The sequence below is a fragment of the Mustela lutreola genome, chromosome 10 (genome assembly GCF_030435805.1).
Source record: "Mustela lutreola isolate mMusLut2 chromosome 10, mMusLut2.pri, whole genome shotgun sequence".
Classification (NCBI taxonomy): Eukaryota; Metazoa; Chordata; class Mammalia; order Carnivora; family Mustelidae; genus Mustela; species Mustela lutreola.
In genome coordinates this window covers 35,699,955-35,709,601 of record NC_081299.1, presented here as the reverse complement: position 1 = coordinate 35,709,601, position 9,647 = coordinate 35,699,955, and the positions used below count along the sequence as shown (strand labels likewise).

General features: G+C 41.4%; 2 protein-coding genes across 9 annotated transcripts in view; one reads left to right on the top strand and one right to left on the bottom strand.

Moving 5' to 3' along the window:
• Window positions 1-636: 636 nt before the first annotated feature.
• LOC131810164 (large ribosomal subunit protein uL23-like) lies at window positions 637-1,167 on the bottom strand. The gene is given in 2 exon segments (XM_059137796.1): window positions 637-1,036; window positions 1,038-1,167. Coding segments are annotated over 2 exon segments (471 nt in total). The 5' UTR covers window positions 1,143-1,167; the 3' UTR covers window positions 637-670.
• A 3,231-nt stretch (window positions 1,168-4,398) lies between these two features.
• Window positions 4,399-9,647, top strand: part of IPP (intracisternal A particle-promoted polypeptide) — a 46,274-nt gene continuing 41,025 nt past the window's right edge. For 2 of the 8 annotated variants that reach the window (XM_059137790.1, XM_059137791.1), the window contains exons 1-2: window positions 4,404-4,602; window positions 7,173-7,511. In XM_059137790.1, coding sequence (XP_058993773.1) covers window positions 7,220-7,511 — 292 coding nt within the window. In that variant the 5' untranslated portion in view covers window positions 4,404-4,602; window positions 7,173-7,219. Of the gene's footprint in view, window positions 4,603-4,776; window positions 5,260-5,711; window positions 5,831-7,172; window positions 7,512-9,647 lie in introns of those variants that run through there. The other 6 variants (XM_059137789.1, XM_059137787.1, XM_059137785.1 and 3 more) reach the window with 5 other exon arrangements.

Below are 9,647 nucleotides of genomic sequence, written 5' to 3'. Positions count from 1 at the left end.
TCAGGGTCCTGGGATCGAGGCCCGCACTGGGCTCTCTGCTTAGCAGGGAGTCTGGTTCTCTCTCACTCTCTCTTTCAAATAAATAAATAAGATCTTTAAAAAAATCGATTCCTGGGGCGCCTGGGTGGCTCAGTGGGTTAAGCCGCTGCCTTCAGCTCGGGTCATGATCTCAGGGTCCTGGGATCAAGTCCCTTGTCGGGCTCTCTGCTCAGCAGGGAGCCTGCTTCCCTCTCTCTCTCTCTCTGCCTGCCTCTCCATCTACTTGTGATTTCTCTCTGTCAAATAAATAAATAGAATCTTTAAAAAAAATTTAAAAAGAATCAATTCCTAGTGACTTAAATGTGAAAAATAAAATTATAACACTTTTTTTTATTTTTCAGAAAAGTTTTAAATTTTTTTAAAGATTTTATTTATTTATTTGACACAGAGAGAGATCACAAGTAGGCAGAGAGGCAGGCAGAGAGAGAGAGTGGGAAGCAGGCTCCCCGCCAAGCAGAGAGCCTGATGTGGGACTCAATCCCAAGACCCTGAGATCATGACCTGAGCCGACGGCAGCGGCCCAACCCACTGAGCCACCCAGGCACCCCAAAAGCACATATCTTTTTTTTTTTTTTTTTTTTTTTTTTTATCATGAAAAAACTGTATTTAGATTTAGCCAGCTGGACTCAGTTTAGATGATCCCAATTTTGTTGGCAACATCCAAAGCATCATAGTCAGGGGCCAGCCGAACGTATGCCTTCTTCTCTCCATCAGGCCTGATTAAGGTGTTGACCTTGGCTACATCAATGTCATAGAGCTTCTTCACAGCCTGTTTGATCTGGTGCTTGTTGGCCTTGACATCCACAATGAACACAAGTGTGTTGTTGTCTTCTATTTTCTTCATGGCTGACTCAGTAGTCAGGGGGAACTTGATGATGGCATAGTGGTCAAGCTTGTTTCTCCTGGGGGCGCTCTTTCGAGGGTATTTGGGTTGCCTTCGGAGACGCAGAGTCTTGGGTCGTCGGAACGTAGGTGATGTGCGGATCTTCTTTTTTTTTGTGACTGTGGACGCCTTTCAGCACCGCTTTCTTGGCTTTCAAAGCCTTTGCTTTGGCTTCGGCTTTGGGAGGGGCAGGGGCTTCCTTCTTAGCTTTCGGCGCCATCTTCGTAAAAGGGATTCCCCAAAAGCACATATCTTAATTTAAAAATATTTTATTGCTAAAAAATGCCAATCATCATCTGAACATTTAATGAATCATAATCACTGACAATAGATCTCTATAACAAATATAATAATAACATGAAAATTTTGAGATATCCCCAAAATATCCCTAATATGTGACACAGAGACACAAAGTGAGCAAATGCTTTTGGAAAAATGGTGCCAAGAGAATTGCTTGATAAGGGTTGCCACAGACTTTCAATTTGTAAAAAACGCAGTACCTGTGAAGCACAGTAAAGTGAATAGCAATAAAATGATTGCACCTATAATAAAAAAAAAAAAAACCCTCCTAAAAATCAATTTTAAAAAAAGCTTAACTAGAAAAAATGGACAAAAGACATAAATAGCTATTTCATGGGAAAAGAAACTCAGTTGGCTATGTATTAGCCTGCTTAGACTAATACATAATAACAAGCTCTCACAAGGCTTCTCTCTTGGTTTACAGTTAGCTACCACCTCTGGGTGCTCACTTGACCTCTTCTTCGCGTGCACAGTGAGTTCGTGGGTTTAAGGGGAGAAAGAGGGCTGGAAAGAGAAAGGGAGAGAGGAAGGAAACAAGTTTTCTGGTATTTCTTTTTATAAAATCACTAATCCCATCATGGGGGACCCATTCCCCTGAACTCATCTTACCCTAATTACCTCCCAAAGTCCTCATCTCCAAACACCATCACATTCTTTTTTTTTTTTTAAAGATTTTATTTATTTATTTGACAGAGAGAGATCACAAGTAGGCAGTGAGGCAGAGGAGGAAGCAGGCTCCCTGCTGAGCAGAGAGCCCGATGCGGGACTTGATCCCGGGAACTTGAGATCATGTCCTGAGCCGAAGGCAGCAGCTTAACCCACTGAGCCACCCAGGTGCCCACACCATCACATTCTAAGTTAGAACTTCAACATGAATTTGGGGGGGCGGGGCACAGACACAATTTAGTCTGTAGCATCTTATAAACATCATTTTAATGCCTGATCTCATAAGTGATCACGTGATATAAATTACAACAAAATGAAATATTTTACACTCACCAGGTTATACAAAATTTAAGCATCTAATGATATTAAGGGTTGGCACGGCTGTGGAGGAAAGGACCTCATTCACTACTGGTGGGAATGTAAATAGATTGGAGTTTTGAAAAGAGGTATTTTCTAGTGCAATTGAAGATGTACGTGCCATATATTCCAGCAGTTCTGCTCCCATGTATATACACTGGTTTCCTTTTTTTAAAGGTTTTATTTATTTATTTGACAGAGATTGCAAGTAGGTGAGAGGCAGGCAGAGAGAGAGAGGGGGAAGCAGGATCCCTGCTGAGCATAGAGCTGGATGTGGGCTCTATGTGGGGCTCTATTCCAGGACCCTGGGATCATGACCTGAGCAGAAGGCAGAGGATTTAACCCACTGAGCCACCCAGGCGCCCCTACACTGGTTTTCAAATTTGCTGGGTGCAATCCAATAATAAATTGGGAAATTAATTTTAGTGGTGCTGAAGTATAATTTTCCAAAAGGTAAAATTATGGCTGTCATAAAAATATAAAATTAACACATGTCAAAAATATTATTTATATTAATTAATGAGAGCCAACAGAATGTTACAGAAATACTGTATGAATTGCTAAGAACCAGGAATGTTGAATTTGCTGAGAGAAAAAATGGTTTAATATGCCATCGATTAATATAACAATGTTTTTGTGTTATCTTTTCTATAGAGTGGACAAGATTTAAAAAAAAATTTTTTTAAAAGATTTTATTTATTTATTTGACAGAGAGAAATCACAAGTAGTCAGAGAGGCAGGCAGAGAGAGAGAGAGAGGAGGAAGCAGGCTCCCTGCTGAGCAGAGAGCCCGATGCGGGACTCGATCCCAGGACCCTGAGATCATGACCTGAGGCGAAGGCAGCGGCTTAACCCACTGAGCCACCCAGGCGCCCTGGACAAGATTTTAAATGCCCATTTTCTTGCAAAATAGTTTGGTCAAATAGAAAGTCAGATTTCCCGATGGACTCAAATCCTTCCAAAGTCTGCTAGGCAATGCCCAGCCTTACAGTAAAAGCGCACCCAGATAATCGCTTTTGCTCATTTCCAAGTCCTGGATAATAATTTTTTCAGACAATGGGTCTCTTTTAACACTTCTCGGTAATGAATCGAAAAGAAGAAATAGAAATTCAGTGAATTGCTGGCAGTAAGTATATGGTTCTATGAAATTTTTGTTTCAGATATATACATCTATAGACATATGTGTTATTACTGGGTTTGAAGTAGCATGTTTTTGTTCACTGTCGGCCGGGGTCAAAATGTTTGAAAATCATGAACGTGACATATTACGAGGTTCAACAGTGAAAAGAACTAGATGTTTGGAGTTCTCCCTTTCCTCAAAGTAGGCATCCATTCAAATGCCAGGCTTAGGCAACCCTAGAAAATGATTTGAGTGAATGGTAAAGAATAAAGAGATTGGAACGCCTAGGTGGATCAGGTTAAGTCCCTGTCTTCCGCTCAGGTCTTGATCCTAGGCTCCTGGAATCGAGTCCCGCATCCCGCTACTTGCTCAGCGGGGAGCTTCTCTTTCCACCTCTGCCTGCCACTCTGCCTGCTTGTGTGCATGCACTCTCTCTCTGATAAATAAATAAGATTTTTTAAAATAAGAGAAGATAGAAATATCGAATCATGTTGTACACATGAAGCTAAAGTTACACGTCAAGTAACATCTCAAGTTTAAAAAAAAAAAATATATATATATATATATATATATATATATATATATATATATATATATATGCGCAGCGCCGGGGATTCATCTCTGTCTTTCCTCAACACTAAAGTTCGGGGCATCCGGGCGGCTCAATCGGTTAGGCCTCTGCCTTCCGCTTGGGTCGTGCTCTCCTGGTCCTGGAATCGAGCCCCCTGTGGCGGGGTGGTGGTGGGGGGTGGTGGTGGGGTGTGTGTGTATGTGTGTGTCTGCCTACTTGTGATCTCTCTCTCTGTGTCAAATAAATAAAATCTAAAACAAACAAACACTAAAGTTCGCTGGCTATCTGGGACGCCACAGGAATGGAGAGAACGTAGGTTGAGGGGAACGGTCGAGCAGGCCAGCCCCAAAAGGCAAGAGCTTGGACTCGTGGCTGTGCAGATCGCCTGCGGCGAATCCAACACCATCCGCGGGTCACAGCCGTCCGGCTCGGGGTGTCGCCTCTACCCGCCAGCGGAAGAACACTGCGCACGCGCAATCCGACTAGGACCAGCGCCACGCTAGAGGCACTTGTCAACAGGCCCGGCCTCACCTCCAGCCCTCCGTCGGCCACAGTCTCCTCCGCCTCGTCCGCCCAACCGGGCTCCCCCCGCCCTCTCGGCGCCGGCGCTGGTAGCGACTGCGCGCGCAGGGCCTTAGCGGGCGCCGGCGGGAAGGGGAAGCGGCGGGTAAGAAGGGCCTGCGTCCGGGTGCGACTGTGACGGGGTTGGGAATGACCTCTTCACTCTTACGGCTCTTGGGACCCCTGAGGAGAGGAGCCTCTTGAACCGTTTGCTCTGGCCGCTCAGGCGTGCCTCTGATAGTCCAGTGTTTTCGCCCTCACCTTTCGTTTGGTCTGGTCTGGTCGGCTCCTGCCTCTCCTTTCCCCGCCCCCACCAAGGATTCCGAAGGCTGAGCCCCCAGCCTGTCAACTATCCCCGGACCAGTGGGAGATGCCTTCTCCGCCATTTGGGTGGCGCCGAATATTTATCGGCTTGTAGTGTCGTAGCAGCTTAGGGGTAACTCTCCAGGTCCCCGACTCAGGCACAAAGAACCTCGGTTTCTTGACGCTTGTTTTTTCTGCCACCCTTTGCTGAAACAGCTTCCCGATGCTCTGAAGAGTAAAGTCAAACATAGGTCCTCTTTAATTCTTCTGGGCATCTCCACCATTTCCTGATAATCTCTCCCTTTCAAGTTTGGGTCTCTTGAGGCACGTCCCTCACATCCATATGCAGTGTCCCGGAGTTATGCTCTTTCATTTTGGAAACACGGTCACACATGTGTCGCCTTTTGCAATGAAGTTCTTCACTGGTAGTGGGATAGTGTCAACAACTGCTAAGAAGCAGGTAACACGTTAGCATTTTTGCTGTCTGCTACCGGAGTGGATGGGTATTGACTGAACTCAGCAGGAGGCAGCATTTTAGCTCAGTGGCTGTGCTTGATGCCTTGAAGTTGGGGGCAGAGGAGGTACCTTGTAATCAAGCCGCTGGGGTCCAAAATCTGCTGACGGGAAGAAATCTGAAACAAAAAAAGCCTAACAGCCATGTGATGTTTGATAATATTCTGCAGGTCAAATTTCAGTATAGAGACAAATGCCCTGTTTGCTTTTATATGCCAGTTAAATGTAGTATGTTGACATTATGTAAATGCTAATGTGAAGTTTTAGCAGCTGTCTTGGAACTTCTCAATCAAATTTCTCAATTCCTAGATAATCATGATGATTAGTTTTTGATGAGTTTGACTGAATGCTATAAAATTAACCACTTTTTTCTAACATCAGCCCACAACTTTCTGTCAGTTTTATTACTAGTTTCCTTTGATGCCTGGGTTACAAAACCATAGTCATCTTGGATTTCCCTTGTGCTTCATCCCCAAATATATTATATTACTGGATCTCATGGTTTCTTTATTTAAAAAGTAAGTTGGATTCATCCGTTCCATTTTCATTGTTGAGGCTGTATAAGGCTGTTTTCAAGGACTTCGCTACCTCTCAGTTCATTCCCTGGAAGGTTCATATAACAGTTCTGAAACATGACTGTTGTCTAGTTACTCTTGAGTCTATAATGGCTAAATTTCTGTCCTTGGGTTTCAAAGCCTTTTCTCTATAACCTGTCCTAATAATTCCTATGCATGTGATATGGTGGGAATAGCCCAAGATTTAGAGTAATAAGACCTGTGTTCCAATACTGAGACTGTCATTATACTGACACTGTGTCTTTGGGAAACTTTGAGCACAGTTTCCTTCTCTCTCATTTCAAATAACAGTATCTTTTCTTCCCACCTCTTAATTATTGTGAGGATTGCAATTGGCAGAATGTGTGGAAAAGCTATCATAGTTAGACAAAAACAACATAAGCTATTGTTATTTCTCATTGTACTCGTTCATTTCACAAATATTTGAAAAGTTAATATATGTGAGGTACCGGTGCTACTACTATGAAAGATAGTCCCTGCCCTTAAAAGACTCTCAGGAAGATTTCAGAGAATATATGTGTCTGTAGAAAATAGGTTTGGTAGTGTCTGACAAGGTATAGTGTGATGTAGCCAAGTTTTAAAAAAAAAAATAGGTGAGTTTAGGATGGCCACCAAATCCAGGGAGAGAGGAACAGGGAAGGTTCTGCAGGAAATTATGTTTGAACAGAGTCTTGGATTATAACAAAGACCCAAAAGGAAAAGGTGGGGAAGGGTGCCTTGAAAGAGACACTTTTAGAGAACTGCAAATTGTTAGGTTTTGTTGGAGTATTAAGTTCAAAGAGGAGTATGGGAGATAGGATTGGACAGGTAGACAGAGGTGAGATTTGAAGGACTTTGTTTACTAAGAGAAGTGTGCCAAGTGAAGGTTTGTAAGCAGACAGTTGGCCCAATCACAGTTGGTTTTTGAAAATTCATTTTGGTTAGAGTATATGCTTTCTTAACTACAGTGTACAAAAACTTCTGCCTTTGTGCCTTTTCTTAACCAACTGAGCCACCGAGGTGCCCCTGTGCCTTTTCGTTCTTTATTTCACCCAGAAGGGCTTATGCCCTCTCCTCATATGTTAATCTTTATCTTGCAACATCCAGTCAGGTCCCATTTCTACTGTGAATCATTCTCCATTTATTTTAGGCCCCATTGCTTATTCCCTTCCCTGAAACCCATATTTGTTTTGTGTGTATTTTATGTCCCTAAGTAGATTTTAAGCTAAAGGATAGGGAATGTGTGTCAATAGAAGATATGTTAAAGACAAAAATATGTTTTCTGGTCTCCTATTTCGTTTTTCAGGGTAGGATCAGATTATGGGCAACAGTCCTTTTAATTAATCTGTCAACATGGCTAATGAGGACTGTCCCAAGGCTGGTAATAGTCCATTTTCATCTGATAAACATGCCCAACTCATCTTGGCCCAGATCAATAAAATGAGGAATGGAGAGCATTTCTGTGATGTGCAGCTGCAAGTTGGGAAGGAGACTTTTAAAGTTCATCGGCTGGTTTTGGCTGCCAGTAGTCCTTACTTTGCAGCTTTATTCACTGGAGGAATGAAAGAGTCCTCAAAAGATGTTGTACAGATTCTAGGAATTGAAGCTGGAATCTTTCAAATACTTCTAGATTTCATTTATACAGGTATGTTACATGAGCCTAATGTTTTGAGTGAAGAATGACATAATCACTCATGCATTGCAATGGGAATATAAATTGATACAACTTCTATGGAAAGTAATTTGACAATATGTTATTATGAGTGTTTGAAAGTTTCATATCTTTTGACCCAGTATTCCTTTTCTAGGAAGGAATTATTCATAAGGAATTACTTAATGATACAATATTTATGTACAAATATTTTCACATAAATTTGTATTTGCCAAATATTGCAATATTTATGTACCAGGATGTTTACGGTAACATTATAACTACATAATTGAATACAATCTAATTATCCCTCAGTAGATTATATGATTAAATAAATTATGGCATATGTGTGTATCATGGAATATTTTTTTAGATCTCTCAAATTACTTAAATATATACTATGGAAGAGTGTTTACAATATTTCAAATGAAAAAAAATTGAATATAAGTACCGCTCTAATTTTGTAAAGAAAAAAAAATCATTTGTCTTGGTGCACAGGAAAAAGACCAGAATGTTGGTGTTTATCTCTGGATGACAGAATATGAAAGATCTGTTTGTTTGGTTTTTTAAAAGATTTTATTTATTTATTTGACAGACAGAGAGACAGCGAGAGAGGGAATATAAGCAGAGGGAGTGGGAGAGGGAGAGGCAGGCTTCCCACTGATCAGGGAGCCCGATGAGGGGCTGGATCCCAGGACGCTGGGATCATGACCTGAGCCAAAGGCAGAGGCTTTAAACTACTGAGCCACTCAGGTGCCCCTATTTAAAACAAATTTTTGAGTACCTAGTGGGCAGTAGGCATTGAGAATATAAAAGGGAAAGCCTTCCCCCAACAGACTTTATAAATCTTGTTGGAAATACAAACTTCAGCCAAATAATTTAGTGGGGTGAAATCCTAAAAGGGATTAAGGGAAATATAAGATTGAATGGAGAGTTTATCCTTATCAGGTAGGAGCATTACAGGGTTTTTCTTCCATTCTAAATATAATTAACTATTTAGTGTTCTCCCAAAGTCATATATGTTAATATAAAAGTAAAGACATCTAGAAAGAAAGTGGTGTACGTAGTTACTTAAATGTTAAGTATTTAAGGAGCGCCTGGGTGGCTCAGTGGGTTAAAGCCTCTGCCTTCGGCTCAGGTCATGGTCCCAGGGTCCTGGGATCGAGCCCTACATTGGGCTTTCTGCTCAGCAGGGAGCCTGCTTCCTCCTCTCTCTCTGCCTGCCTCTTCACCTACTTGGGATCTCTGCCTGTCAAATAAATAAATAAATAAATCTTAAAAAAAAAAAGTATTTAATAACATCTCATATGTCATGGACTCTTGGTTATACCTAGAATTAAAGAATAATGTTTGTATGGCACTTTATCAGATTGAAGATGGGGACCCTGTCTTATTCACCCCAGTGCCTCAGTAAATGTTAGATGCATATAACCTTATGTTAAAAGCATGGACTTTGATGTCAGTCTCTACCCTCAATCACTTGACCATGTCACTTTGAGACAAATTATTTAAACTTTCTGATTCTTGAGGGCACCTGGGTGGCTCGGTTGGTTAAGCATCTGTCTCTTTATTTCAGCTTGGGTCTTGATCTCAGGGTCTTGAGTTCAAGACCCACACTGGGCTCTATGTTAGGTGTGGAGCCTACTTAAAAAACATTTTTTTAAAAGATTTTATTTATTTATTTGACAGAAATTACAAGTAGGCAGAGAGGCAGGCAGAGAGAGAGGAGGAAGCAGGCTCCCTGCTGAGGACCCCAAGGATTATGACCTGGGCAGAGGCTTTAACCCACTGAGCCACCCAGGTGCCCCTAAAAAACATTTTTTAAGTGTGTAATAAAGTAAATAAACTTTCTGTTTCTGTTTAATTGATAGAAAAAAGAAAAATAATAACTGATAGAGAAAGGAAAATAATAACACGTATTATATGGGTTGTAGTGACGGTTAAATGAATGTATGAAACAGTTAATGTTTCTGCCCATTATAAGTGTGCCATAAATGTTAGGTATCATCATTTAAGTTTTGTGCTCTTTCAACAAATCCTTTGTTGCCTTTTTACTTAGGATCTATCTACTCACCAAATACTAAGCTTTAGCCATGGAATTAAATATAACGCTTTTTAAATATAAGTCAA